This window comes from Lipomyces doorenjongii (assembly GCF_038497915.1).
Source record: "Lipomyces doorenjongii strain NRRL Y-27504 unplaced genomic scaffold V1508scaffold_2, whole genome shotgun sequence".
Lineage (NCBI taxonomy): Eukaryota > Fungi > Ascomycota > Lipomycetes > Lipomycetales > Lipomycetaceae > Lipomyces > Lipomyces doorenjongii.
In genome coordinates, this window is record NW_027118069.1 from 299187 (window position 1) to 325440 (window position 26254).

The 26254-nt window shown below is 46.2% G+C and overlaps 13 protein-coding genes across 13 annotated transcripts; 6 read left to right on the top strand and 7 right to left on the bottom strand.

The window, feature by feature from the left end:
• Positions 1-52: 52 nt before the first annotated feature.
• Positions 53-1327, bottom strand: V1508DRAFT_408670 (uncharacterized protein). Its single transcript, XM_066939040.1, has 5 exons — positions 991-1327; positions 844-915; positions 716-790; positions 622-654; positions 53-565 (listed from the first exon to the last, which is right to left on the bottom strand). Exons 1-5 carry the CDS (start codon positions 1021-1023, stop codon positions 545-547), a joined length of 234 nt encoding a protein of 77 aa, XP_066798787.1. The 5' UTR covers positions 1024-1327; the 3' UTR covers positions 53-544.
• Positions 1094-2594, top strand: V1508DRAFT_408673 (uncharacterized protein). Its single transcript, XM_066939041.1, has 3 exons — positions 1094-1907; positions 1965-2228; positions 2309-2594. The coding sequence occupies exons 1-3, from the start codon at positions 1379-1381 to the stop codon at positions 2329-2331; spliced, it is 816 nt and encodes a 271-aa protein (XP_066798788.1). The 5' UTR covers positions 1094-1378; the 3' UTR covers positions 2332-2594.
• A 23-nt stretch (positions 2595-2617) lies between these two features.
• On the bottom strand, positions 2618-4286 carry V1508DRAFT_446655 (nineteen complex-related protein 2-domain-containing protein; the record flags this gene model as incomplete). Its single annotated transcript, XM_066942435.1, has 2 exons — positions 3704-4286; positions 2618-3643 (listed from the first exon to the last, which is right to left on the bottom strand). The coding sequence occupies exons 1-2, from the start codon at positions 3977-3979 to the stop codon at positions 2618-2620; spliced, it is 1302 nt and encodes a 433-aa protein (XP_066798789.1). The 5' UTR covers positions 3980-4286.
• Positions 4251-8198, top strand: V1508DRAFT_363702 (uncharacterized protein). Its single transcript, XM_066937279.1, has 7 exons — positions 4251-5346; positions 5396-5514; positions 5565-5615; positions 5678-5716; positions 5773-5874; positions 5929-7604; positions 7661-8198. The coding sequence occupies exons 1-7, from the start codon at positions 4497-4499 to the stop codon at positions 7938-7940; spliced, it is 3117 nt and encodes a 1038-aa protein (XP_066798790.1). The 5' UTR covers positions 4251-4496; the 3' UTR covers positions 7941-8198.
• On the bottom strand, positions 8114-9783 carry V1508DRAFT_408679 (protein-tyrosine phosphatase-like protein). Its single transcript, XM_066939042.1, has 4 exons — positions 9435-9783; positions 9230-9366; positions 9040-9168; positions 8114-8981 (listed from the first exon to the last, which is right to left on the bottom strand). Exons 1-4 carry the CDS (start codon positions 9475-9477, stop codon positions 8259-8261), a joined length of 1032 nt encoding a protein of 343 aa, XP_066798791.1. The 5' UTR covers positions 9478-9783; the 3' UTR covers positions 8114-8258.
• Positions 9784-11439: 1656 nt separating this feature from the next.
• On the top strand, positions 11440-12853 carry V1508DRAFT_100222 (uncharacterized protein). Its single transcript, XM_066935822.1, has 2 exons — positions 11440-12201; positions 12256-12853. Exons 1-2 carry the CDS (start codon positions 11629-11631, stop codon positions 12382-12384), a joined length of 702 nt encoding a protein of 233 aa, XP_066798792.1. The 5' UTR covers positions 11440-11628; the 3' UTR covers positions 12385-12853.
• A 133-nt stretch (positions 12854-12986) lies between these two features.
• Positions 12987-14401, top strand: V1508DRAFT_408683 (uncharacterized protein). The gene has a single exon (XM_066939043.1). It carries the CDS (start codon positions 13322-13324, stop codon positions 13994-13996), a length of 675 nt encoding a protein of 224 aa, XP_066798793.1. The 5' UTR covers positions 12987-13321; the 3' UTR covers positions 13997-14401.
• On the bottom strand, positions 14378-16644 carry V1508DRAFT_408684 (uncharacterized protein). The gene has a single exon (XM_066939044.1). The coding sequence runs from the start codon at positions 16402-16404 to the stop codon at positions 14464-14466; it is 1941 nt and encodes a 646-aa protein (XP_066798794.1). The 5' UTR covers positions 16405-16644; the 3' UTR covers positions 14378-14463.
• A 63-nt stretch (positions 16645-16707) lies between these two features.
• Positions 16708-18372, top strand: V1508DRAFT_459135 (pyridoxal phosphate-dependent transferase). Its single transcript, XM_066942738.1, has 3 exons — positions 16708-17009; positions 17082-17432; positions 17483-18372. The coding sequence occupies exons 1-3, from the start codon at positions 16823-16825 to the stop codon at positions 18214-18216; spliced, it is 1272 nt and encodes a 423-aa protein (XP_066798795.1). The 5' UTR covers positions 16708-16822; the 3' UTR covers positions 18217-18372.
• V1508DRAFT_408689 (galactosyl transferase GMA12/MNN10 family-domain-containing protein) lies at positions 18301-20273 on the bottom strand. The gene is made up of 4 exons (XM_066939045.1): positions 19502-20273; positions 19396-19445; positions 18951-19340; positions 18301-18890 (listed from the first exon to the last, which is right to left on the bottom strand). Exons 1-4 carry the CDS (start codon positions 19824-19826, stop codon positions 18630-18632), a joined length of 1026 nt encoding a protein of 341 aa, XP_066798796.1. The 5' UTR covers positions 19827-20273; the 3' UTR covers positions 18301-18629.
• Positions 20273-23031, bottom strand: V1508DRAFT_363718 (uncharacterized protein). Its single transcript, XM_066937280.1, has 2 exons — positions 22470-23031; positions 20273-22410 (listed from the first exon to the last, which is right to left on the bottom strand). Exons 1-2 carry the CDS (start codon positions 22665-22667, stop codon positions 20632-20634), a joined length of 1977 nt encoding a protein of 658 aa, XP_066798797.1. The 5' UTR covers positions 22668-23031; the 3' UTR covers positions 20273-20631.
• Positions 23032-23319: 288 nt separating this feature from the next.
• Positions 23320-24114, bottom strand: V1508DRAFT_401711 (phosphoribosyltransferase-like protein; the record flags this gene model as incomplete). The annotated part of the gene is made up of 2 exons (XM_066938436.1): positions 23320-23679; positions 23803-24114. 2 exons carry the CDS (start codon positions 24112-24114, stop codon positions 23320-23322), a joined length of 672 nt encoding a protein of 223 aa, XP_066798798.1.
• Positions 24115-24813: 699 nt separating this feature from the next.
• On the top strand, positions 24814-26242 carry V1508DRAFT_408697 (glycolipid transfer protein domain-containing protein). Its single transcript, XM_066939046.1, has 5 exons — positions 24814-25304; positions 25363-25421; positions 25481-25599; positions 25666-25798; positions 25860-26242. The coding sequence occupies exons 1-5, from the start codon at positions 25184-25186 to the stop codon at positions 26022-26024; spliced, it is 597 nt and encodes a 198-aa protein (XP_066798799.1). The 5' UTR covers positions 24814-25183; the 3' UTR covers positions 26025-26242.
• The last annotated feature ends 12 nt before the right edge of the window (positions 26243-26254 follow it).

The following is a 26254-nucleotide window of genomic DNA, read 5'->3' on the forward strand; positions in this document are numbered from 1 at the left end:
ATTGACTACAGCCTGATTAAATTTTGTCCATGTGCTAACGACTTTAGTTCGTATGCATGCGACCTATGACACGCTGCAGTTCTTAGTAGATTATGCAACAGACAGACAGAAAGAGTAACGAGTCTATCGGCAGTCCACTGAAAAGATCTTGTCGTGCAAACCATGAGGTGTGGCATATAGCCATCCTAGTTGTGACATGGTGAGCGGTAGGTCAAATGAGAAATAGTACGTATGTATACATGGGCCCCATCTCGTACACTTCGATTCAAATTAATTGCATCGCGTTGTAAGTTGCATTTGTCACGGACAGTGAGGCACGCCAGTTTTCAGCCAATTATGATCGTTCAACCAAAGGCATTAATCGTCGCAATCAAAGGCTGTTTTTTATGTATGAAACAGATACCAGCATTTTACCTAAGCGAACTGTACAATATACAATACATGCTGCCACGTTAATACATATACAGATCACCGTAATCGTGAGCAATACGTAACCAGGAATGTAATTTTCGAACCAATATTCAATACGGACTGAATTAAGACACTATGACACTCTCTCTAATGCCTACGAAATATTGTTAGTAAAACATCTGCCACAGTAGTATTCACTAGGCCACTTACTTCTATCATGACGACTGAGTTGCCTCTTATGACCTATTAATACCATTAGTTATTGAACCGATACGACAAAATGAACAAAAACCTAGTCATATACAGTTGTTCCGATCCTGATCCTCTCACCACCAGCCTTTTCTTCTACTGCGTCATCTAACACCAAGTTCAAGAAAACCTATGCCATGTGGTCAGCAAGCGTCGATACATGCTGATAGTCGTACCACTTACATCATAACCCCGTAACACACCAATCACTTTTCGCGATCCATTAAGCTGGACAAACAACCGCCTGTCCATGTACTATATAACACACCGTTAAAAACTCAGGAACTCCAAGAAAAAAAAGTGTAGACCTAAATGTCGCCATAGTCGTACCTTCTTCAATTCAGGTGTCGATGGTTTTGACATGGTGCACAATTAATCTCTCAAAATTGAGCGCCGATTTATAAGAATAGTTGCCAATCAGATTGGATTGCTATGTCAGTTGCTGAATTCACTGACTATGTATGCCTAACTGGAATTATGTCAAATATTGGTTGGATCTAGTATGCAGCAATTTAGAAAAGAAGGCAGTAATATCCGGGTAAGCGCCGTACGGTTGCGCTTGAAAGTGCTCCCAGACAGCTGAAGCGTTGAATCATTATTGACGGGCTGCAATCGTCAATTAATCATTTCTCTTGGAGGAGGAACATAACCGGACCTTTCATCGCCATTGCTTCAGTTTAAGTGATCCCGGGCCCACTCTACATTATTATTTACATAAATGGCTATATTTCGGACTATACAGACACTCCGGGCGGAATTCGTTCTAATGGATCGCAGAAGTATTACATTTTGTCGGCGGAGCTTCAGTTGGAGATCACATGAACAACTACATATGAGGTATACCGGCGGCGCATTACGATATACATCTCCAAAATGTTTGTACAAAAACGCGGATAAGTTACTTATAAGAAGCGCTTTTCATTACGATATATTGAGGCGGTATGCAAGCACCCCTAGATCATTAAGATCATCTGCCCCAGTGTTTCGTGAGCCTCAACGGCAATCGTCCATGCATCAATTCACGGAAGAAGAATTCAGACATGCAATTCTCCAGTCAAGTACAATGAAGCGGGAACATGGAGCTAAATTACGAAGGCGAATATTTCTGGGATCGTTGTCCACGGCGATATTTCTGTATGGAATGTACAAGTTGTATGTGCAAGACGAATCCTTTTTTATTCCTTATTGGGTTAAGCCGTACGTCTTGGAAGAGATCCTGACACGGGCACAATTAGATAGCCTAAAGCGTATGTTCTTTCGACATTTTTTTTGCCAATGATGTATACTGACTCTGGGCGTGTAAGAGATGACTGGTGATGCACTTTTAGAGGCTTTGGCGTATCAGGAGTTAGTAGCCGCAAACCTTGGACTACCTATAATTATCGAATCGCTAGATGCAGTTAAATTTGCGTTCCCGCCTGACCGACCAGCAGAGCATGTTTTGAAAGGTATTGAGGTGTACCGAAAAACAGATAAACAAAAAATGCCTAGTATCCGACGAAGCGTCCGTATATTTTCAATAAGAGAAATACGATCCAAGTTTATTACTCCACTTGCAGACGCTATAGGTATGACGACAGATGAAGCAGAAGAATCTGTACATGAGATCATGGAAAATATGGAACTCAAAACTAACATTTGGGTGGAGGTGACGGGTACGGCGGTGATTAGCGGAGCTAAAGCACGACGAGAAGAAATTGAGAACAAGTCAAACGTACAATTAAGTTCTGTAGCCCGTAGATGCGTTGTTCAGTTTAAGGGCTACTTGGACCTTGAGAGAATGAACACAGTGAGGGTTCAAAGTGGCGATCTCTTTTTTTACGAGAATGGCGAGGAGGTGAGAAGGATATCTTGGTAAAACACCAATTTTTGAGCATCTCATTTACATCGTATATATTGTACATATACTATATATAAATACATTAGTCAATCACATCCGGTTGCAGCACAAAGTCAGTTAAAATGGTGCCGCGCTTAATGCTTCTTTGACCTCCTTCTCTCGCGCTTCGATCTCGTCTTTTTGCGTATTGAATTCCTCTAATAGTTTAAGGTGTGAATCACGCTGTTCACGCATACTGTCTAAAACAACAGTAAGCCTCTTAATCACGGACTCTAAATTGGGAAGCTCTTGAAGAACCATAATTGATGGATCGAGAGTACCATTCTGCTTTGGCATTCCATTACTGCCGATTTCTGCGTGGTTTAATGAGAACGCCTTTGACCCAAACGCACCCTTCTGAATTTGCGCTTGCTCCCATCCACTGTCGGAACCGCTGTCATCACCTGCACTATAAAGATATTCTTTACCAACCTCTTGCTCTTCATCTTCGCGCTCGTTGATCAGCTCTTCCATGTCCCTTCTCCGTTGCATCTTTTGTTCAGCTTCTTGTGCGGCCGATAAAGGTATTCGGCCATCACTTCCTTCCGCAAGCATCTCGTACTCATTATCAAAAATGTCGTCTTCTCTCTGCAGTCGACTACTGCGCTCATTTTGGTGCTTGTCATACATCTCAACTCCCTCCATATTCGACTCAACGTCCTCATTACTGGCTTCTTCATCGAGCGATACAAAATCATCTTTTCTAGGAACTTCGGCATTTCTACGGCGTCGTTCAATGAGATGATTTATTAGAGCTTCATCCGGCATGCCACCTACAGATTCACTTGCTGCAGTGTCCATACTGTATAGACTATCATCGACCATCTCCATGTCTTCCTGCTCAGCAACATTCTTACCGCTATTTGTATACTCAGCTGGCGTAGTCGGTGTGGAATCACGCAATTCGTCGAGATATGATTTGGAGTAGGTTGTGGAGTTGGCAGTCGACGCGGAAGGAAAACCTGGCAAATTCGGTGCAAGTTTGGTTCGTAGCTTGGAGTTTAAAAGCGAAGAGCTCAGTCCTTTGGTCTTATTTTTCCGTTTTTTCTTCAGGGAAGCAGCTGTCACAACATGATAATCTTCCTGTTCGTCGCTGTCACTGTCCTTTATGCATGACACATTAGTTCCTCAACGAATATACTTGCGCTCCCTTCACTAACATACCTGGAAGCTCGTAGTATCATTCTTTTTTACTCTTTCGTCAGATCTCAGTGAATTGTTGTCACCTGTAATTTCGCCGACATCCTTCGTATTGCCGATTGGCGGTTGAGGCTCGGTCTTATCGCCACTCATCGATCCGCTACCTTTCGCAGTCGAAGCTTGAATTATGGACCCATTCAAACTATCGTCCACCTCTTCATCATCAAACGTAAGCTTTGGCCGAGTTCTCCTATTGGACGCTGCCTTTTTGAAGCGGTCGGGGGGTCCAAACGAGGCCATGGGGACAGACGATTGCAAAGATCTAGTAAGACAGGTGCACCTGTTTCTCGTTGCCTCTCAGTTCCCTAACAGAATAGTTATACAGAAGTCATCCTGATAAATAAGTCGTCCCAAAACAAAAATTCAAGCGCTAGCACGCACTAGAAGCCAGATACGGATCTTATATGATATGGCCTTAGTCTAGTAGGAGACTCGTCCAAAAGGTTTGTGGTTTAGGGGTTTCGTGAAACGACGAGATTCGGCAATCCGGTCGATGCACATCTCGGGTTTGGCTCCATCGGCAACTTCCAGTAGTAGTGCTAGTGTTCGTGACCCGACATCCACTCACAAGTCATCCATCCAATCCAGAGTATTTGCGATCCATCATTTACAGAATTGGGCAAGACCATACGTGCATAGTTTGGCTTCTCAGATGCGTTGTTGCATGTGCAAGTTGGGTTTATAGAATCGGTCTGGTAGCGACAGAGTAGTCCCCTTGACTGTGAACGGTGTCTGGAGAGCAATATCTCCCAACACCATGGCAACAGCAACACCGGCACCACCACTCCCGTCGGCGACAATCAAATTATGGACGACAGGGGATCCCACACGTCTGCTGCATCTTGCGCGTCAAATTGAAGCACATCATGGATGGAAAGCGCATTTAAATCCACAGGAGCATGCGGTCTTTGCTGTAGCCATTGCTGAGGGCAATGATACTTGGAGGAACCTGATATCGGCAACTGAGGCTGGGAAAGTCAATATCGAAAAGAAAGCATTGAAGGACAATATGGACCCTGTGGACGATCCGCCGAATAACCAAGCACCGACTGTGAATGGTGTTGTCGGTGATCTGTTGCTGCACACTCCTCGGCCATCACCAACCCCGCAGCGTGCCGATATCGCCTCCCATTTGAACAATGGTACAGAACAACCCAATTCCTCGGACGATAACAGTGAAACCAAAGAGACGCCGGTGGAAATTGATTTCGTGGCGCTGGCGCTAAAAGTCCGGCATATGCTGTACGCGAAATCAGTTGACTACATATTCGCGACTCCCACCAAACCGAGTTCGGGACCATTTGAAGTTGATTTCACATTCCTGGACGAAGAAGATGCAACTAATGGATCAATTCATGATGAAAACGACGTATCGGAGAAAAACAAGCAACCACTTGCTCGGAAAGTCGATGAGGACGATTACGATAATGAAGATGATAATGATGATGATGAAGTAGAGGAGGGCAAGCCTCAGCTTGTTAATCCAATTCTACCTGTGCATGAGGTTAGTCCACAGTCTAAAAGCGCATCTCCGCTGGTGGCATCCTCCGGGAAACGAGGGAATGAAGAGACCAAATCCGCTGTTGACGGGATCATTACTCCAGCAGGTGTGTAATTCACGGTTTTGATATTGCGATTTCCACTAACGTGTTATAGACACACCTACTGCTGGCGAAGTCAAACAAATGGATGAAGCCATACAGCAGGAAATGTACAGCATATATCAGACGCTTGATGCTGATGGCGACATATACATGAGGCATGATCACGTTAATGTGAGTATTATATGACGACAATACACTTACGCTAGTGCTAACGCTTTCAGGAAAATGAATCTCATGAACACGAGGCTAACATTAATAATGTTGGAAAGTTGGTATGACTGTCTTTAAGTAACGAACTTGGGCAATTATATTGATGTTTTCGTTTCTCTTACAGGCTCAATTGAATTTCGGCGCAGCTCATCTTAGCTTGAAGGTTAGCTTACAACGTGGATATAACTATATCAGACCTTGAGACTAATATTTGTGTAGCACTTACTTGCCGTTATTGATGAGAAAAGACAACAGCTCACATTCTCGGATGTCGAACTACAAAATCTGATATCAGATGTTAGAAAAAATCGCTCAAAATGGGTAAGTGAGGGGTGACCCTAGGTCAAAGCTCATTGTTGATGGAATTTTATATAGGCAAGTGAAGACCGTGTTGGGCAAGAAGAGCTCTACGAAGCTGCAGAAAGAGTTGTGCTGGAACTGCGGGCATACACCGAGCACTCCTCCGCTTTCCTTAACAAAGTTAATAAACGCGACGCTCCGAACTACTTCAGTGTTATCAAAAATCCAATGGATTTGAGCACCGTGATGAAGAAGCTCAAGGCACTGCAATACCGGAACAAACAGGAGTTTGTTGATGATCTAATGCTTATCTGGAATAACTGCCTCACATTTAACACCGACCCGCAGCATTACTTGCGAAAGCACGCCATGGCCATGAAGAAGAAGACGCTATCTCTAATTCCACTTATACCTGATATTTCAATCCGGAGTAAATTTGATGTCGAGGTTGAAGAGGCTAGTATCCCAACTAGAGATATGTCTGTTGACTTTGACATGGAGAGTGAGGACGGCGACAGCACTGGTCCGAACCATAGGGTCTCGTCCAGAGCTGTCGGAGGCAAGCATGCATCGAAGAAAGCCGCACCACTGCTGCATCTCGATGATGAGCCCAGAAGTAGAGCTAGTCAAGCTCCAGAGAGAAGGGCCGAATCGGAAGATGAGCAGCAGCAACAAGAACAACAACAGCAACAACAGCAACAAGAACAACAACAGCAACAAATCCAACAAATCCAACAACAACAACAACAACAACAACAACAACAACAACAACAACAACAACAACAACAACAACAACAACAACAACAACAACAACAACAACAACTGCAACAACTGCAACAACTGCAACAACTGCAACAACAAGAACAACAACTTGCTTTTGAATATGAAGTTATCCCAACGATGCCAGAAGCTTTATGGAGTATCTCGAAAAACTTACAGATGGAGGAAAATGAGCAATTTGAGACCGCGGTTGATATATCTTCAGAAGAGTCGCCATTTCTACCAGTCAAATCAGGTTTGACTTTAAAGATGGATGCTAACCTGACGGAGTTGCAACATATTAGGAAGGTTTGTTCGAAGATCGGGGTTATCAAGAGGATGCAGCAGCAGCCTCATCTCTATAGCACCCAATTGAAGGCTTACAATCCCGAGAAACTCAACGAGCAGGACGTTGATATGGATTCACGCTTACCTGGACAATCCGACACTCCGAAGGAAGTTGTTGAAGCGTGTCTTCAGAGGTCCGTTGCCAAGCTGGCAATGCATACGGGTTATGAAGACTGTCAGATGCTCGCTCTTGAGGGTCTTACTGCTGTGGCGGCAGATTTTATGCAGCGACTGGGTCGGACTCTGTGTCTTTACATGGAATCCAAACGAGGTGTCCGTCGGTACTCACTGGAGGACATGATTTTGCAAACTTTATACGAGAATGGCACATATGACCTAGGTGGGCTGGAAGGCTACGTTCGTGACGATATCGATCGATTTGGGACGAAATTGAAAGATGTTCGAGAACGTCTGAATATGTCCCTTGCTGATTACTTACGTCCGGCTCTGACAGGTGATAATACCGATGCACATTTTGATGATGGTAGTCAAGAGTTCATTTCGGGCGGTTTCTCCGATGACATTGGCGAAGACTTTTTCGGATTCAAGGAGCTTGGATTGGATGAGGAGTTGGGATTGTCGTCATTATCGGTACCGCTGCATTTGCTCCATAGTCGTCTGCATGCCAGTTCGAATGTTCAAGCGTATGCACTTTTATATCGTATTCTGTCTTGCTCTTTTTCTTGCTAACAAGTTGTAGGACTCCTGTTCTTCAAAGCAAACTGGCCTCCGCCCCAGCGTTCGAGCCGTTTACTCGCGACAAGGTTGACAAACAAATCGGCCTCTTACGTCCCTTCTTCATATCCAGATTCGAGAAATTTGAACGCGATAATGTACTGCAGGAGGATGAATTTCTGCCACCAAAACAGCGCAACCAAAGGCCCAAATTGCCACCCACCGGTAAGATTACGGTCGCCAAGAAACGGAGTTCGGAGAATTCGTTTGCAGGGTCGGACAAAAAGAAGAAAAAAATTTCGTAGAACAGTATATAGTTTCTATTTATGTGGTGTTGTTTTGGGGGATTGATACAGGCTGCTTTTTGTTGTATTTTGGTTTTAGTTATGTCTATCTGGAGTTATCCTGTCGGTTTCTTGTTAACGTCTTCTAATTTTTGTGCATAAATTTGAGTACGATGACTTGGTCGCTTTTGTCTTGTAAAGTATATATATATATTAGGAGTTTCATCATGTATTTTAGTTTCTTATGCCAAATGCAAATCGTACATATACCCGTTATGGAAGTATGTACGTTAACTATATCATTACACTCATCCTAAATAATGCGTCTGCGTCAGCATATTATTCCGGACTGGAATCTAATGCGAGCTTGATAATTTTATAAATAAATATGAACTGGAACACGTTTTGGACCATCGACATTCTCTGCTTCCTTAGATTCCACACGGTTTCGAAAATAGGATCGTCTTCAGTCTGCGGATCAGGAAAGCTTCCGTTATAGAGTAAAGGGGCTGAGCGTACGATGTATTCGGCATGAGGCACATTACCGGTATTCTCAGCGTCCTCGGGACCCACTGTGCCGTGTTTTAGGCAATTCAGTAAGAAGTCAATTGTTATGAAAGTACCCGTTCTACCCACCCCTGCAGAGCAATGCACCACTAACGGCGAATCTTCGGTACTGTTGAGCTGATTCGCTAAATTGCACATACTAACCAAGTTCCGTTCATGCGAGGTAATCGGCGTTCCAAAATCTCCCCATGAGTCGAACAGTAAGTGGTATACAGTCTTTGATTTCTTAACTTCCTTTGGATTCTCGGTGGAGCATTCATCCAGCTTGAATTTGCGAACCACACAATTCGCGCCTTTGTTGTGTTCCTTGGATTGTAGAGTCACGCGGCAGGCGAACCCAGCGTCTGCGTAGTGATTGTGATGGTCTGGCCAATACTGTGCGCATTTCTCGCGATGCCCTTCGTGTGTGGGGGTTAACATCACTATAACGGCGGGATCCTTCGTTTCATTGGCTATCATGTGCCAGAAGTGCGGCGTCGTCGATTTTGTGGGACCCTCGTTCAAGTTTTAGCAAAACGGTTCGGAAACTAATGAAATGACGATTGTAGCGCACCTGTGAAGCGATGTATCTCCTTAGCCTTAATCCCAGAGCTTGTAATGTGATTGGTGATGCGTTTATATAATCACTTCCATCATCAAGGACTTGTAGCCGGACTCGGTTTTTATCCCAAGGCAAAACGTCCTAACCAGAATTACTCAATATTGCTTCACAACAGCCGCATATCATGGGAAATATTGCATACTCTGTAACGGTTCCTCGTAGATTCGTCCAGGGCGCGTTCTAAGCTCCATTCGGATTGGGATCCTGCGGATATTCCATCTCGTGTCCGCTCATTTTCTACACTGTCGAGATTCAAAAATTTCTCAGAGAGTTTTGCATCTAGAGAGCAAACGTCTAGTTAGCTAACAGAGTCCGAATCGTCATATCTCTGAAACCACAATACTGACCACTGGCGGCCAAAGAGTTCAGATACTCGACCCTAGGATTCATCCCTTCAGAGCTGACTGAGCCGATAGAATGAAGAGGAGCTATCGGTGACGATCTTGTCGACTCTGGAGCAGGACCGGCATTAAGCAAATCAGTTACTATTCTCCTGAGTTTCGCCAGCTTGGCTGCTTGAGAAGTCGAGAGTACGTTGCAAATCCGTAATTGCGGTCCAATGGTCACTCACACTCGCAGAGGGATGGTTTCACTTGTATCTGAGCCTTAACGGTAGGTATTACGATCGACGAGTTGGCTAGAAAATAGTACCGAACGGCTCGTTGCCATTTAGCGATTAGCGACAGGGATATAGGGAACACAGGTTGTGTGGTTCGTTTGGTTTCTGTGCTCAGCTCCCAACTCAAAGACGACCGAGAGCACTTTAAGGTTTACAATTAGAGTCAAACTGGCACACAATAAACTCATTAGAGTTGCGCTAAGTTGTTTCGTGCAAGTATTTGCAGAATAAGTCTTACAAACAAAGTAGTTGAGTTTCCTGTTTGCATTAGCTTGCGCGTTTAATTGTTCTGTGGTACTCGTTAACAAGGCAATATAGTTTTTGTCCCTACGTACATAGGATACATGACATCAACCGACTTAACCTCGATTGAGTTAACTAATGTTTGGAATGTATTTTACTATTACAGATATTGTTATTTACGTTGAAATTTGTGACTGCGACACTGTTAAATTGAATGACTGAGGAATCCATGAGCCAGTAGACTGCACAGTAACCGGCAACCAAGTTGATCCACTAAGCCAACACCATCCGCTCGTTAATCCCCTATAAACAAATCAATCTACAAATCAGGTTCTTCAACTCTTTAGACGTAATTTGCAATGGGCCATCAGAGGGTTTTGGGGTGAGATACATCGCTCTGAAGCATTTACATGATGTTCGTTTGTAGACGTAGTAGGTAGAATGCATTTACGCCGTAGCTTCAACTCGACCTTGGAACGGAATGATGGCCTTTATGAGCTATTGTCCTGTGCTCGTCGCAAGAGTTGCGATTGTTATTGTACCTTGAACGATTCTACAATTAAATCGTTCGGAATGAAGCTCACTTGCCATCATGGCAGAGATGCGAGACTTGACGGCTACTTAGAGTAGCGATGAGCTGATCAGTTGCAATAAGAGCAACCGTGGTGTAAGGATGTACTTATGAATAAAATACTCTGCAAGACAAGATCTTGCAACGAGGACAAACTCTTCCTTTTACGCTCTGCCAGACTTCTCGTTTCGTTTACTAGCAATATGAACTAAAACAAGGCAAAACGAACAAAGCCAGCCGTACAACAATACCAATGCCGATTGAACTTATCCGCCTGTTCGCTCTTGATAGCGTTCACGAATTCGGCACGCCAGCGAGGGCCTGATTCCGGATCCCATATCCCATATCCGTTAAATATCGAGCCTCAGCCTTGTCTTTCCTTCCCTCTTGGCAACGGCACCACCAGCCTGAATCCAGCAGAACTTGAAATCAGCCACGACTGCGCGACCGAGATACCGAAGTCGCGACCTGAACCGCAGTCCCTAAGAGGAAGCCAAGCGAGACACGAAAGTATCTGTCGATGTTTTGACCTGCCTACAAAACACTTGTCGTTAAGAGATCGGCATCGTCGACCGTCGAGTTCGGGGCGCGGGAAATTTCTCCATCTGGTCATCATCCTGAACACTAGCCCATACTCGTTTGATCCGCTCAGAGGTCAAATCACCAAACCTGTCACACGCGACCTTTCACTGACGACCGGAGAAGACGCTGGATGATTTGCCGAGGCGACGACGACGACGCCCGCCGGCATAGTCGAGAAAATTAAGTTGTATGGTTGCCTCCGCTGAGAGTGAGTCGCTCTACAGGGGCTTATAGATACGAGCTCATACAGACCCACTATGAGGTTCTAGAAACGGCTCACAATTGCAGATTCGTTGAGTGAGTATGCGAGCCTCTTTGTTGGTGACCAAATTTGCCGAGTGCGCCTCACGACACGCGAGTCCTCAGCCAACTTTTCGCAGCCGGGAATTTTCCGATAGGGCAGATTCAGTCACGCAATAAGACTAACTCATATGAAGTCCCCCTCAAGCACACAATAACTTCTGTTCCCACCTTAGTCACCGAGATTATTGACTGTTTTATTACTGGAAGGAGCTGCACAAGCACAATGGCTGAGCAAGAAGTGGCACGAGACTCGGAGGAATACAGCATACTGGAGTTCGGTCTGCAACCTATCCCTGTCCCGCCTACGACCTGTTCGGCTCTCGCCTTAGTATCTGAGATTATAGACTCTGTCCCAGATTCTTGGAAAGTTAGCAAATCGAGCGCAAACTATTCAACAATAGTGTATAATAAAGTCATTGGGACAGAGCCTTGGTATCTTCGACGGTCAGTGCATGATCATCCGTTTGAGTGGTTTAAAAGAGCCTTGTACCAAGACCATTTTGGTAATATGGTGAAATACTATGATGTTGTGAAATCTGCTTCACTGGCGAAGGAAAGAGATGCCTGGAGAGCGTACACCCTCAAGTACTCCTTGCCTTCACCATTCGCAGAACGTGACATTGCAACTTGGCTGCTCACAGATATTCCGGCGGACAACGAAAACGAGTTTACGATTGTTGCATTGCCGGCTGATATTCCATTGCCTGAGGATGCTACTACAAGGGCAGTTTATTCTTTTTTTCATAGAGTAAGGAAGACAGAGGACAATGAAGTCGAGTGGATAGTAGGCCAGACGGTAAGCATCAATTTACATGAATTTTGTCAGGAGAGTGACTAATGAGTTGTACAGAGTGATATGAAGGGAAACCTGCCTCGGTGGTTTCAAAATATGTCTATAGCTGGTATCATGGTCAATGACGTGCAGTCTTTCGTGGACTGGATGGATGACAATTATAAAGAGGTTGAAGCTTGCCAATGATTTTCAAATGGCTGAAGAAGGGATGAACAATTGATTGTTCTGCTAAGTAGATAGGAGGAGAGACTTGGCATGTGCGACTGCGATGATGCCTAACTACAGTCGACCTACGACTACTGTAAAGCTTGTCGCGGTCGTATAGATGGATGTTTGACTCACGAGCTTAGGCGTCAGAGGTCAGCCATTGGGCACGTGTATGGCTTTGGATCAGAATATTAGACTTAATCTCAATACGAGTGTGAGAGAGATGTACGCAGTCAAAATGGGCATTGGCGACGCTGACATATAAACGCCGTTAATTGGCGTGTCACTTAAGTGCAGTGATTGAAGGTGTAGACTCCGCAAGGCAATAGCCGATGGCATGACAATACATCGCTTCAGCGAACGCCGTTTACAGGGGTGATAGTGCTCGGGACGGGTTCTAAGTTTGCGATAAGCCGCGGTGGTGACAATTCCTAAAACGGATGTGATGCGCCGCAGCCAACACAAGTTGGTGCCTTCCCGTTCATCCACAACTCGCGTGCGGCGGTGCACTTGAAGCCGCATCCAGTTACGCCAGCAACGCATGAGCCATTTGGATTGCCAAATCGGGACGGTTGGGAGTTCGTTGGCGAACAGCAGTGCTGCCCCGGTGTTGACACCTCCCCCGGCCCGGCCCGCCCAGCCAACAAATAGCCGGCTATCCCCATTCACCTCCTCTTCTTCGCGTCTCTCCTTCTCTTCCGTGCTTCTCAGTATATCATTTTCTCCTGTCCATAAATCCAGTCTTCAATCCATCTAGACTTGAGAGAACGAGAATCGCCGATTGTACTGTTGTCCAATCTAATTAAGTGTATATATTAATAGTTGATTCGGAGGTCGTCCCTGTCGCCTTGTTCCGCTCTATACGTCTCGCCAGTTAAGTTTTGTGTCATATTACTTATCTTATCCGGTAATCGCAATGTCAAGCCTGCTTCGTCGCTTGCTCTATCCCTACGCCCCAACCTCCGTACCAGCTGGACGCGATGTCGTCGGGGGCACTGTATCTCAGAATGCTGATGCTGCCAACGTCGGCGACATCACGTCAGAGAACTTGATCGACTGGGACGCGACGCTTGCCGAATATGAAATCATCATGCCTTATGACGCGGATGTTCTCACTCAGCCCGGCACAAATCTGACCATTGACGTTCTCAACGCCAGAGTACCCGTGGACGTGTCGGAATCGGAGACAGCTTCGGCTGTGACGTCATCGACATCTTGCAAGGCTCCTTCATCGGCAACATCCAGTCAGGAAGACTATCTTGATCTGCATGTCCGTCCTCTCACCTACGTCGAGGCGTTTCTCAATGGCCTTCCACCTAAAGGGCGCCAACTTCGCCTGAGCGCGCGTCAGGCCCCGTCCGGATCCGAAGCCGCATCCATATCGCCACTGATCGGAACGCATGACTTGAAGTCCCGCAAATTCGAGACAAAAATGTTTAATTTGGGATCAGGCGCTTGGCATATGGCGATGCCGGCCGAAGACAACGAAGAGCATTACTTGTTCACGGATCGAAAGGCCTGCAGAAGCCGACAACGCGAGAAGTCATTGCTCATGGACAAGCGTGCTAGGCTGCGTGCTCTCATGATCTAAATCGGTGTATGTTGTACTTACATGGACCTGACACCTGATCGACTGAAAAGGCACTGGCTGAGTGGGTTTGAGATCGCAACGTTTTGGCTTTCGTGATTTGTATTATTATTACCTTTTTGCTAGACATATTGGGCGGGATAATGGGTTAAGGCGTGATTAGCGTTTTTGTGGGAATTTTGTTACTCATGCGCAGGGCTGCACTGGTGTTCATATTTGAGGGAAACGGTAATTGGGAGAGCGTTACCAATTTTTTTTGTGATCACTTCCGGCATTTGGTGTCCTTACCGTTGCCGTTCATCGATGCCATTGATGGCTAGCGGCCGTAAATGCGACTCGCTGATCAGCTGGTTTTTTCATCATAGTGAATATTACTTGTGATTGTGAATAGATTCTATATTAAATTTACAATTACAGACTCCAAGCAAAAGTAATACAAGCGAACTCCATCCCATGCTTAAACCATATTGTCACATACCTACCTCTTCAACGTGCGTCGGACGTTCTTCACCAACCTCAATAACGGTCCTGCCAACCCCGTCAATCCACTGGACGTCCTTCACCGTCCGACGATCGCTCATGGCAAATAAAAATACCCATATATGTACAACAGCTTCGCCGAAACAATACACTCTCACAACGTCTCCATTCCCGATCTCGCTCTCGCCTTCAACGACGGCGCCAATCCACCCTATCCGTCCTGCTCGGATAGCCTGCGTGATATTGTCCCAAAATTTCATCTTCTCATTCGTTGGCCAGGTCGAAACATCGACACGCCAGTACCCTCGTTCCAGTTTATCTGGTGGCCATTCCTGCTGACTACCATTTATGTATCGGTCACTATCGTTTGGCCGAAATCGTACACATCGCGCGCGGGGAGTGTAATAATCCTTCCTCCTGAACGCTACATGCATCTGTTTCTTCAAAGTTTTGGTGACAATTTTTATCTTCTTCTTAGATGAACAACTGGGCTCCGCCAACGACGACAATGACGCTCCCGAAGAAAACGTAAAATTATGCTTCTCACTTCCATCACTTCCGTTATCTGTAGAAGTCGAGTCAGGCGGATAATATACCGCATGTGGGTCTTCTTTTCCCAGCAACTGCGCTAATGAAAGTGTCGCGCCAAAGACTGGTATGCGCGTTGGGATCCGATCTGGCGATGTGAATGAAGATTGCTGAGACAGCGACTCGTATTCATGTATCGGTGTTTGTGGTATAGCAAGTTTTGATGGTGACGAAGCTTGAGGATGACCATGCTGACAACCTAACAGTGGCGATGACGGAGGGGGAATGTGACACTCATGCGCCGGTGGTAGTGACGAGGCCCTCGGTGGTGGAGTCCAGAAACGGAAACTTTGGCTTAGGTCGATATGGTGGCGAATCGACTGTTCTGGCGTTTCCAATAGTGGCGTATCTAAAGCATGCGTTGCCGAATTAGATTCTTGACCTCTGAAATCTTGTTTCGAAAATCTCAAATCATGTTGTTGGTCCAAGGCCACAAGGGAACCAGCCAACTCACAAACTGAGCCATAAGTCGTATCTTTGGCGTGCAGATCCTCATATGCAGGTGGATCCGAGTCTGGACAAGAGCCTGGAACTATTGAATCGCTATGCAGTGTTCGTATGAGCTCGGTGTAGTTCACTTTGGGCGAAATCTCAGATCGTGATGGCGTCGAGGTCACTGCAACCAATACCTGGTCCTTCACTCCGCTAGCATCTCCTAGCCCCATGCTTTTCGGTTCATCTCCATAGATTTGATTACCTCTTCTCTCCGACACGTCGTTGTGACCACTACTTTCCTCAGCTTGTGACTCATGACTGCAAATGCCCATATCCAAGCGAAACTCATGTACAATATGTCGACGAAAAGGTACAAAGTTAGCTGCAGCCGCTGCTAGCCTGACATGTGGGTCCTGAGTTGTCACAACTGCTACCACGTCCGATAGTTCTGATGGCATGGATAAAAATTCCGATCTGTCAACTCCACCTGGTCCCGCAAAATTATACGAGCAATTCAAGCTGTTGTGAACACTATTTCCCGAATCAATTGACGTGCTGGTCGTTGAGTGAGACGAAGAGAAGTTCTCAGCGGGGATCTGGCTCAACCATCGTTGATCTTCCCGTATGTGATCCAGGAGATATTCACAGGTCAGCTCATCGCGCGTAGTCTCCTGGTCCACGTCGGCTTGCACAGTGTCTGCGCCCCGTTCAGTTGCATTGATCTTAATCGAGGAGTGTTCTTCAGGTCGAGAATTATGAAGGTGATAGCTGCTACCCTGTCGTCGTCGTTTCCCAAGAATCGAACTTGGAGTGTGCTTTGCCGCACTTTGGGGGATAAATTGCCCCGATCGCTGAGGTCGATTCGAGTATGACTGTGATGCGGACGTAGAAACATGGAATATCTCCATTTCTACGCATTCATGTCCATTACATACACTGCGTGATAGTTTTCGTCGTTGTTGCGAACCACGCCTCCAGTCTCATTGAGATATTGGACCAGCGTCGCATTCGCTTTGCGGGCACGCGCCTTGAGCACGATGAGATTCTGGACAAAATACTTGTAAAACTCCCTAAACTTTTTCGACAGAAGCAACACGGGTCCTAACGGAACTCTATTGTAGGAGATTATTTTGGTGCGATTACCGCGGATATTTCCGCGCCTGAAATCTTGTATCTCTGATTCACTTTTAACAGGCCGAATTTCATAATGAGCCGCAGCGGCAAGATTTCAACCGGCAGACACTTGATTTCAAATATTTGGTTGTTTAGCACATTCGATTGTCCTTTTCCCCTGTCTTACGAAAGGTGTTCTTTCGCGGAATATAAATGCCACTTAGCAGGGCCTCGTCGAACTTTGTCAGATTTTCGAGGTCAATCTTTGTCTCTAATCTCACTATACAGACGCGAGCAAAACTTTGTTCCCGTATATATCCGCAGAGAAATAGCAGATTGCTTTCAAGCAGTCCAATCGCCATGACTGAATACAAGAGTATTGCGGCTACTGATTTCAAGAGTACGACTTGTCTTATTTGACTCCAATCTAGTCACAATAGGAGAATCAGAATAGAATACTAATTTGATGCAGGTGACACAGTCACTACGCCAACTCCCTCCATGCTGCAAGCCATGCTAACGGCAACGCACGGTGACGATGTCTACAAGGAAGACAAGACAACCAACGATCTCCAAGCGCGTGTAGCCGAGATGTGCGGCAAGCCTGCCGGCTTGTTCGTCGTGTCTGGCACCATGGGCAACCAGATTTGTTTGCGCGCGCACTTACATCAGCCTCCACATTCTATTCTGTGCGATTATCGTGCTCATGTGTACACTCATGAGGCTGGTGGTCTTGCTACTTTGTCGCAGGCTATGGTCACGCCTGTGCACCCCCGAAATAAGATCTATCTTACCGCTGAAGATATCGAGGACTACCTAATTTGTATGTATTGCTCACTGTAGGAAATGAGGCATGCGCTAACTAGCAGACAGTGGGCGACGATATCCATACTGCACCAACCCGTGTTATTTCTCTCGAAAATACACTCGGCGGCACAATCATGCCCATCGAAGAAATCGCTAAAATCTCTACGCTCGCCCGACAGCATGGGATTAAGATGCATCTCGACGGCGCCCGTCTCTGGAACGCGGCAGCAGAAACCGGTGTTTCCCTTTCCGAATACGCCAAGTACTTCGACACCATGTCGCTCTGCATCTCAAAAGGTCTCGGCGCGCCGGTTGGCACAGTTATCGTTGGCGAGCCCGATGTGATCCAGACTGCGAATTGGTTTAGGAAACAGGCTGGCGGTGGTATACGGCAGGCTGGTTTGCTTGCTGCTGCCGCTGACGTTGCGATTACGGAAACCTTCCCTAAGCTGAAGATTACGCACGAAGTCACCAAGAAGCTCGCGTCCGAACTCGAGGAAATGGGTCTCACGTTCCAGATCCCAGTGCAGACGAACTTCATTTTCTTGGATTTGATGGAGGCAGGCATCGACCCTGCGGTTTTGATCGAGGAAGGTAATAAGCTTGGCATTACGATCGCCGGCGCGAGAATCGCAATCCATTACCAGACTTCAGCAGCTGCCATTGAGAAGCTGAAATTAGCGGTGAAGAAATCGTTGGAGATTGCAAAGCAACGACATGCGAATGGTACTAATGGAGTGAAGAAGCCAGAGGGTTCGTTGGCGTACGCGGTATATGACAAAATTGTGGTGGATCACTAAGGTACTACAATGTGCATCTATGTGGCTAGACTTTGGTTATTGCGCATCGGAGACGAGTAGACGATTTGGACTGCATTTTGTAAATTAATGTAATGATAGAGATGATTTATTTTGAATCTAATAATAACAAAATACTGCTGGCCAGATCTACAATTACCAATATACCGACATGATGAATAACAAGACAATACAACAAGAGATCACAAACACTTACTACATACCAACCAACAATTATGACGACATCGGACAAATATTGTACACAGCCCCATATCACTACACACAACACCAGCACTACTATTGCAATTTCACTCAACTCTTGGTTTGACATTTCCTCGGTAGAAAGTCATTCGTTCGTTTTGTACATGCAAATTCAAGTTATTCCCGTCTAATTGTGTTGTTCTAAAATACTTTCGCTATTTCGAGAATGGCCGCCACCAAGATTTGCGCTGCAATGCGGCAGATAACTTCTTGAAATGCTCCATCTCGCCATAGCAGTCTCGACCCCACTCGCAGCCAGCCATGTTGACGACAAAGTCGTGTTCATCTTGGTTGTAAAAAATGCGCTTGTCCCCTCTTTGTTCAGCACACGCACCGTCCGGAAAGGAGTTTATTAGTCGTTGCGGAATGAATGCCGTCCCACTTCGAATCCATGCTTGGTTGGAATACATGTGCTCCTTGGACATGTGTTAAACTCGATCTTCAGTAATAAGTGGCTTAGAGATAAAATTACTTACTAATGCATCCTGTTCTTTATGCTCCCACTGCATATGTCGCTGCTCGTAGAAAACTGGATCCCACCATATATCCAGCAGGAAATCTGTCCATTCGCTCCTCCGGATCAAGAAGCTACCGAGGTTAAACCCGCCGCAGTCTTGCGGGACAATGAGATTGATCTGGTGAGTGCTATCCACAAATGGGATCTCCACCGGCAAGTTGAGTGGGTTGTAGTCTATCAAACTCCTGTATGTATTATTGTCAAGCCGGTTGAAAACCTGCTTTTCGAGCGAAATGGACGGCTCCATGATGTACGTGTGGAGATCCAGCCACCAGAACCATTCAGCTTTAGGATATTGCTTCATTGTTTGGCGGATCACGTCGACTTTCTCCCATGATTCTCGCCATTCCTAGAAGGCTCGTTAATATATCAATCCAGCAAGACTGCTAATCGTAAAATCATACGTGTGCGTATCGTTTCTTGATCGACATGTCTTGTATAGCCAAATGGTATCCTACACAGATTCTTAGACTCCGTACTAAGGCATGTCACCCAACAATGAAAACGTACCATGACGATCCGCGTATGCCTTCTTATTCGCAATACTGGTCCGCTCAACTGCCCATTCCTTCGGACCCTTCCACTGCATGACCCCGCCCCCTTGATTGACTGCCAAGATGATCACGAATTTACTCGACCCCCATGGAAATCGCGGGAAAAATGGTACGCCACTGTTTGCAAATATTGAGTAACACAGCACGACAAGAAGTAGCACGAATAAAATGCGGCGGCGCAGTAAAACCTGTCGTAGACGAGTGGGTAGTCGTCGTAGGCGATTTAGCATGCGTGACGTTCGCGATGCGGGTGAGAATAAATAGTCGTCTTTATCCTTCATTTTTTGGTTGTATTGCTCTATAATATGACGGTAAAAAAATTAGCGTCTACCAGGTAATACGCTTTCCAATATGGACACGCTATGCACGTGGGCAATGTGAGCTATTGTAGTTTCCGTAGCAAGTGACTAGAAAAATGTCGACTGTATATGGTACTCCGTGGCGGTTTATTGAAAATCGCTTGCGCGACGTGCAAGAGTGTGTCTGCCAAATGCGACGTGATGGCTTCTCTAACCACGTACCATATAACCAACGCCCAAAAAGCCGATATCTATCAACTTGTCGATGTGTGCGCGAGTGAGTATCTGGCTAGGCAGTGTTGACGATTAAGCAAGAGTGTTTCTTCGAGGGCTCGTCAAAACGCGCCTGTGCGCATTTCCACACAAGGTTTCTCAAAAAGCTAAAATCCTGCCTAAGAAGTCTTGGGTGCCTCACGCTGCAGGTTCACGTCCCATCCTTATTTATTTTCGAAGCTGCAGACATCTTCCATCAGATCCTCCGGCCGACTCCGGAACAGTCAATTATATGCTACCGCGATTAGGTAAGCAAGCATAGTCCAAACACAATATTTACAAGGCTTCAGATACAGAGCTCACTAGTTTGTGACTAGACAGCCAAATAGACAATTGATGTAACATTTTGTGTCAATTATTGGATATGATACCTGCCAGGATATTTACCCTGAAACCTTTCCATCATAATACCTGCTGCAGCTATTTTACAAACTATTATAACAAAGTCATCAAGATCATAATATCCACAAAACCCATCCAGATTTGCCTCTCTGCTTGTATCATATTTGCTTAATTAAAAAGCATCTTTGAACACGGCGGGATCGACACCGTTCACAACTTTATCAGCCAAGTCTCTTCTATCCATCGCGAGGAACACACGTCGAAGTGTGTCATACAAGTTTGTACTCTGATTAGCCAGCACGTCGTCTTCTCCAAGCGCAATTTGGCCATTGGGAACGCGATGCATGTCTAGTGCGCCAAGAAGATGCTGCGCAGCTTCCTTATAGCAACCGATATTGATACACGAGACACCCAGGTTGTAACGTGCGCGGACGAAGGATGGTCGCAGCTCCAGTGCCTTGTAGTAAGCTTCGATGGCTTCCTCTGAGCGGTGTGAGTTTGCCAGTGTAGCGCCGAGCCGATTCCACAGGAGCGGATCGTCTGGTCTGACGCTTAATGCCGTGTTAAAACAATCCACGGCCTTATCATATTCTTCGTTGCCGTAAAACAGGACACCAAGACCAACCTGCACGTCGGCATCCATCGTCATACCCTCTGGCGACAACTGTGCAGCTCTCAAAAATAGTTCGGTAACTCTGTCGTGCAAACGGAACCTATCAACATCGGAAAGCTGAGGGGGCTGGCCTCTGGCTTGCGCGACAATATCTGGATATTTCGTAGCAATCCACCTCTCCAAAGTAGCGTAGGCAGCGTTTTCGTACCCCTCGTTAATGTAAGAAACAGCTAGGTTCATGAGCGAAGACTGGTTGTTAGGATCAAGCTGCACTGCACGCTCCAAGGCTCTGATTGCCGGATCTTCTTTCTCATTCTGTGCCTGCACAGCACCCAGCAGAGCCCAAGCCTCAACATGCTCCGGGTTCTTCTGAACAGCGGCTTCAAACGCAAGCGCAGCCTCGCTCAAATTGCCCCCAGTTTCCATGATCCTGACACCTTCAGCGAAGGGGTCGGACATATCAGGGTCCATATATCTGTTATCTAATTCGAATTGATAATTACCGGCTTCAGATCGAAGGGTGGCATACTCCTCGAAGTCTCTGTCCCATGGCATTTGTAACTCCCCATCTACGCCCTCAACAGCAAATGGATTTGTCTGGTCAAAATCTGACGTATCTAAGAATCGGTCACCACCGAATAAATTGTTGTATGTGAGATCGATATTGTTCTGATTGCCGGTCTCTTGGGCTGTCCCGTCATGCATATGTTGCTCCTGGATTCCGCGCCAGATATTTTCGAAATCACCATTGTATGTCTCGTCCAATGTCTCTCCAGTATAACTATCCTGCAAGTCACGGTCGATGTAGTTTAGTTCGCGCTGAACGGCGTCGTCGCGCTCGGCTTCAAAGCTCTTGAACTGCTCTTCCCAATCCACAGAATCAAGCTCCACTAGTCGTCCTTTTCCTTTGCCATTTGACACTGTAGCTCCTGGGTCGAATCCAGCGACAGCTGGCATGTGTGTGCGGTTGTACATCATGCCGGGATTATACAGTCCCGCCATTGGCATCGAGCCAATGCCGTAGCCCATTCGCGGCTGCGCATATGTTGGCATACCCGAACTAGAAGCAGAGCTTGGTATCGCGTACTCTGCCATCCATTCGCTCACTCTTGATGTTTGCGGTCCCGCGAACTGAGGAGCCCGGAAGTCCTGCGTCCAGCGATCGTCGCTTATAGGTCGCTGCTGGAATGACGGAGCCGGTGAGCCGTGGGACTGCGGTTGCTGAGACAGTGGTGGTGGACTGCTGATATTTATGACTTCTCGTCGCATGGCGTCGAACGCGAACGCATCGTGAGGGGCTGGCGAGGAAGATTGTGACGACATGAATCGCTCCATCATCTGCTCCGCAATTAACCATCTAGTCATTTAACGACTGACGTAGAGACAGTACAACATACTTCGCGATCATTAGCACTGATTGGTTGGCCGTGTGAGAGACGCATGCTCGCTCCTGGAGCACTTGAGGATTCCGAGTCGGATGGTGCCGAGAATCTATCCCGCTGAAGCGACTGATCTTGCCCCATATGCTTCGTTAAATGTGCGAGCGGGTTCCGACCGACGGCGCAGTCGGCCGCTGAGGATCCCATGAACGACATTGTTTTCTTGTGTAGACCTCCTGGCCGTAGTGTGCTGAAGATGCGCGGACTTGTCTTTCCAAATTGCGCGCAAAAGGACAGCTAGATCCCACGCGCAGGGAAGTACCTGCGGTTATTGTGATAAAAGAGGGGCCTCGTTAGCTTATGACAACGGCGCATGCGTCGAAACAAGAGCTGGCAGAGGGGTAGTGTACAACGGTAACGGCCGGGGTTCCCGTGGTCAGGCGCTCGAAGACCGTTATTATTATTATTAAGGATGAATTATTGATCCGACAGTCTTAATTGTGTGTGTGGACACTGTGGGGTCAAGCCTAGACTTACGTCATCGCAGCCCGTGACTGAATTGATCCAGAATAATACCGAGGCAAGAATTCGCTTGCGGAAGAAGAAACTGCAAGGCGCCACTGAGAAGTTGGTATCACCTGACTAGCAACCTTGGCACGTGACAGTTGGGGTGATCGTTCTGCTTCTGTGCAGAGAACACTTTTGCAGGTCGAAGTTTGACTAGTGTCAAATTTAATATTAATTATCCCAGATCACCATATTCGTGCAAGAGTTTTATTATAACATCCACAATGACACTAACCAAACCTACGATCAAAAACTGCTTCTAGATGCCCACGTTCGACATGGCCTATGAATAGCCGGCTAATCAATCCGCAATTGGATTCGCCTTGTACTTCTCTCTGTAATCTTCAATCTTCTTAATATCCTCTTCAGGCAACTTGCCTTTCGCAAACTGAACAATATCATCAAGAGTGATAATACTATAAATTGGGACGCCATAGTCCCTCTTGACCTGCGCAATCATGGAGTGCTCATAATCAACCATACGCTCCTGACGGTCGAGAATGAGAACGACACCTGCAAGAATACCACTCTCGGCATTGATAAGTGCCATAGACTCCCGAATAGCGGTGCCGGCGGTCATGACGTCGTCGAGGATCAAGACACGCTTGCCCTTCAAAGAACCACCGACGGTGTTGCCGCCCTCGCCGTGGTCTTTCTTCTCCTATATACAATATTAATATAGTTACGACCTGCGACATATCAGTCGTGTAGCTCATCCAGGATCTCCTTTCGAACAATTCTGGACGGCAGGCAGACTGGAAACAGTGCACGTGCACCATCTCACCTTGCGGTTGTAGGCGTACTCCATCTTCCCGTACTTTGCGGGGTCCTTCTCCGCAAGCTTCACTATAGTGACAGCGGCAAGCGGGATACCCTTATATGCCGGTCCCAAAATGATATCAAACTCGAGATCTGGCGCATCGATAATAGTCTGCGCATAAGAATCCGCAACAGCGCCTAAGACATCACCAGCGCAGAAGAATCCCGAGTTGAAGAAATACGGCGACTTCCGGCCTGACTTTAGTGTGAAGTCGCCGAATGTGAGGATTTTGTTCTCGTAGGAGAGCTGGATGAGACGAGCTTGATGGTCTTTCATTGGGCAAATGTGTGTATGTCGAAGAGTTGATGCGATCAGAGGCTGAGTGATAACAAAAGCAAGCAAAGTTTCAAAGCGAAATAATAGGAAGTTTTATTGCCAACAAATTTTAAATACTAAGGATACAGTGTACAGCGATACAAACTGCTCCTTTTTGTTTGCAATATCTTGAAAACAAAAGGAGAGAAGAAGAAGAAGAAGAAGAAGAAGAAGGAGAGAGAAAGAGGGAAAGAAAGAGGAAAAAAAAATTAAGAGAATGAGGACCTAGATATAAAGGGCCGCGACGAAACGCACAGATCACAGTAGTCAAGGTCAAGACGTGTTTAGCAGGAATGCGAAAATGGTTGTGGCCGCGCCGCAAAGCCATCCCCTTATGATACGGTCTCGTGCTCCAATATGTACGCTGCATAAAGATACATGCGACGTTTAATGCAGCTGAGAAGCTATACATTCCATGGTAAATAATTGTCCGACGAATGATTGTTTAAAGGAGCACCTCATCGCAATAGGCAATGAAATGAAATGGAGTCGTATATACGTGACAGCTTTTCCTCGTGCGCCCCTGAAAACCACACACTCTCCTGATGGGATCTACATTAACTCACACTCACATGTTACCGCAGAGTCCACGTATAGCTTATGCGAAATAATAGCAATAATAGTAGCTTATTCGTCCAGTCAATGTCAGTCGTCAGTCAACATAACTGTGACCACGATTAGTTAGTGGCAAAATCCTCGCCACGAACTAAATCAAATTAACGTGTTACCCTGCAAAATCATAGGGACACGCGCACAGAAACCCTGGACATCACTGTAGAGGTTTTGTGAGCCCCACGCGTTGGGTTCGCGCACGATTGCGCGGTCCGAACAGCCATCGCGGGTTTTAATTAGCAAACGACGCCTCCTGCCTTGCCTCCTTGTGCTATCCAACCAGCAATCTACCTGGACCTCAGTTGCCTCGCTACATTTCTCAATTTCGTCTGCGTCTCCGACATACTTCTTTTTTTATCGCAAGCCAGTTTTTGTATACTCCGAATCGATATAAATCATACACCGAGAATAAATAAAGATGACTACTCCCACATTCTTCGTGACAATGAAGCGGTCATTTGCGGACGTACCTGTCGAGGCCGGCAAGGTCAGCACGACCGAGTTTCTGGAGGCTGCGGAGTCTCTTGTTTCTCTTTTTGGTGTGTATTTTGCGATGAAGTACGGGTGAGATTTGCCGCTAACGCGACTTATCTATAGATCTTCTTGCATCGGCGGCGTTTACCGTTGTCCAGATGGATATGAACGGAAATATTAAGGTTCGTGCTCTACGAATCAGCTAGATTATGAAGACGAGTAATTGACACGATCAACAAAGAAAATTAGAGATAGGCAACTCGCCAACCCCGTGCTTTCGTCAACTCTGCAAGATATTGTCTTGTCAGAAAAGGTCGACAAGAACAAGACTGCGACTCAGGGATTATTATGGTTAACTCGGTATGATGACTACTTCTAACAATTGGGAATTAGGACGAAGATGAGCTTGCTGACGTGAAGGAATAGCGGCCTCCATCTCACTGCCGTGGCACTTCGGAAGAACATCGAGTCGACTGAGGAATTAAACGAGAGTTTCACAAAGGCGTACAGTGAGACGCTCATCAAGTTTCACAGCATGGTCGTCCGACCAGTGTTTAAGGTAGATATTGCCGTTCGTTTGTTGCCAGTATTTATGCAGGTTTTAGCTGACAATTGTTTAGCTCGCAATGAAGGCTTGCCCATACCGAAAGGATTTCTACGCCAAGCTCGGTAACGATTACGACGCAGTTAAGGAGCAGTTGTTGACTTGGCTGGCTGCGTTAGAGCGGATTGTTAAGATTATCCAGGACTTTTACGACTCCGGCAAGTATGGCAAAGGGCTGTAATGCAACGGGCAAGTCGCAACGTTTGCTTTCCAGGATATTAAATCCGCAAAACATTTTGTGTATTATATAAATCTGGTCATTAGAGGACTTTTAGAACGCGTCGTTCTGTTTGGTCGTTATAGATTAGACCTTTCGAGTATTACATCAAAATATATGTGCAATGCGCTATCGGATATGCCATTCAAATAAAATAGACAACTACATATGCAACATCAATCAGTATACAAACT

What these genes read in the sequence shown, in the direction of transcription:
- V1508DRAFT_363702 (XM_066937279.1), top strand. Translation starts at nt 4,497, where the DNA reads ATGGCAACAGCAACACCGGCACCACCACTCCCGTCGGCGACAATCAAA. An exon ending in CGGGATCATTACTCCAGCAG is followed by an intron (nt 5,347 to 5,395) that starts GTGTGTAATTCA and finishes AACGTGTTATAG; the next exon opens with ACACACCTACTGCTGGCGAA. An exon ending in CAGCTCATCTTAGCTTGAAG is followed by an intron (nt 5,717 to 5,772) that starts GTTAGCTTACAA and finishes ATATTTGTGTAG; the next exon opens with CACTTACTTGCCGTTATTGA.
- V1508DRAFT_408689 (XM_066939045.1), bottom strand. Translation starts at nt 19,826, where the DNA reads ATGAAGGATAAAGACGACTATTTATTCTCACCCGCATCGCGAACGTCA. An exon ending in GGCATACGCGGATCGTCATG is followed by an intron (nt 19,446 to 19,501) that starts GTACGTTTTCAT and finishes GAATCTGTGTAG; the next exon opens with GATACCATTTGGCTATACAA. An exon ending in TCAAGAAACGATACGCACAC is followed by an intron (nt 19,341 to 19,395) that starts GTATGATTTTAC and finishes CGAGCCTTCTAG; the next exon opens with GAATGGCGAGAATCATGGGA.
- V1508DRAFT_459135 (XM_066942738.1), top strand. Translation starts at nt 16,823, where the DNA reads ATGCCACTTAGCAGGGCCTCGTCGAACTTTGTCAGATTTTCGAGGTCA. An exon ending in TGCGGCTACTGATTTCAAGA is followed by an intron (nt 17,010 to 17,081) that starts GTACGACTTGTC and finishes AATTTGATGCAG; the next exon opens with GTGACACAGTCACTACGCCA. An exon ending in TATCGAGGACTACCTAATTT is followed by an intron (nt 17,433 to 17,482) that starts GTATGTATTGCT and finishes ACTAGCAGACAG; the next exon opens with TGGGCGACGATATCCATACT.
- V1508DRAFT_100222 (XM_066935822.1), top strand. Translation starts at nt 11,629, where the DNA reads ATGGCTGAGCAAGAAGTGGCACGAGACTCGGAGGAATACAGCATACTG. An exon ending in AGTGGATAGTAGGCCAGACG is followed by an intron (nt 12,202 to 12,255) that starts GTAAGCATCAAT and finishes TGAGTTGTACAG; the next exon opens with AGTGATATGAAGGGAAACCT.
- V1508DRAFT_408670 (XM_066939040.1), bottom strand. Translation starts at nt 1,023, where the DNA reads ATGTCAAAACCATCGACACCTGAATTGAAGAAG. An exon ending in GGATCAGGATCGGAACAACT is followed by an intron (nt 655 to 715) that starts GTATATGACTAG and finishes TGGTATTAATAG; the next exon opens with GTCATAAGAGGCAACTCAGT. An exon ending in ACTCAGTCGTCATGATAGAA is followed by an intron (nt 566 to 621) that starts GTAAGTGGCCTA and finishes AATATTTCGTAG; the next exon opens with GCATTAGAGAGAGTGTCATA.
- V1508DRAFT_408684 (XM_066939044.1), bottom strand. Translation starts at nt 16,404, where the DNA reads ATGGAGATATTCCATGTTTCTACGTCCGCATCACAGTCATACTCGAAT.
- V1508DRAFT_408679 (XM_066939042.1), bottom strand. Translation starts at nt 9,477, where the DNA reads ATGAATCCTAGGGTCGAGTATCTGAACTCTTTGGCCGCCAGTG. An exon ending in CTACGAGGAACCGTTACAGA is followed by an intron (nt 9,169 to 9,229) that starts GTATGCAATATT and finishes AATTCTGGTTAG; the next exon opens with GACGTTTTGCCTTGGGATAA. An exon ending in GGAGATACATCGCTTCACAG is followed by an intron (nt 8,982 to 9,039) that starts GTGCGCTACAAT and finishes AACTTGAACGAG; the next exon opens with GGTCCCACAAAATCGACGAC.
- V1508DRAFT_408697 (XM_066939046.1), top strand. Translation starts at nt 25,184, where the DNA reads ATGACTACTCCCACATTCTTCGTGACAATGAAGCGGTCATTTGCGGAC. An exon ending in GTCTCTTGTTTCTCTTTTTG is followed by an intron (nt 25,305 to 25,362) that starts GTGTGTATTTTG and finishes ACTTATCTATAG; the next exon opens with ATCTTCTTGCATCGGCGGCG. An exon ending in GGATTATTATGGTTAACTCG is followed by an intron (nt 25,600 to 25,665) that starts GTATGATGACTA and finishes GTGAAGGAATAG; the next exon opens with CGGCCTCCATCTCACTGCCG.
- V1508DRAFT_408673 (XM_066939041.1), top strand. Translation starts at nt 1,379, where the DNA reads ATGGCTATATTTCGGACTATACAGACACTCCGGGCGGAATTCGTTCTA. An exon ending in ACAATTAGATAGCCTAAAGC is followed by an intron (nt 1,908 to 1,964) that starts GTATGTTCTTTC and finishes TGGGCGTGTAAG; the next exon opens with AGATGACTGGTGATGCACTT. An exon ending in TCCACTTGCAGACGCTATAG is followed by an intron (nt 2,229 to 2,308) that starts GTATGACGACAG and finishes ATTTGGGTGGAG; the next exon opens with GTGACGGGTACGGCGGTGAT.
- V1508DRAFT_363718 (XM_066937280.1), bottom strand. Translation starts at nt 22,667, where the DNA reads ATGTCGTTCATGGGATCCTCAGCGGCCGACTGCGCCGTCGGTCGGAAC. An exon ending in TCAGTGCTAATGATCGCGAA is followed by an intron (nt 22,411 to 22,469) that starts GTATGTTGTACT and finishes ATTGCGGAGCAG; the next exon opens with ATGATGGAGCGATTCATGTC.
- V1508DRAFT_408683 (XM_066939043.1), top strand. Translation starts at nt 13,322, where the DNA reads ATGTCAAGCCTGCTTCGTCGCTTGCTCTATCCCTACGCCCCAACCTCC.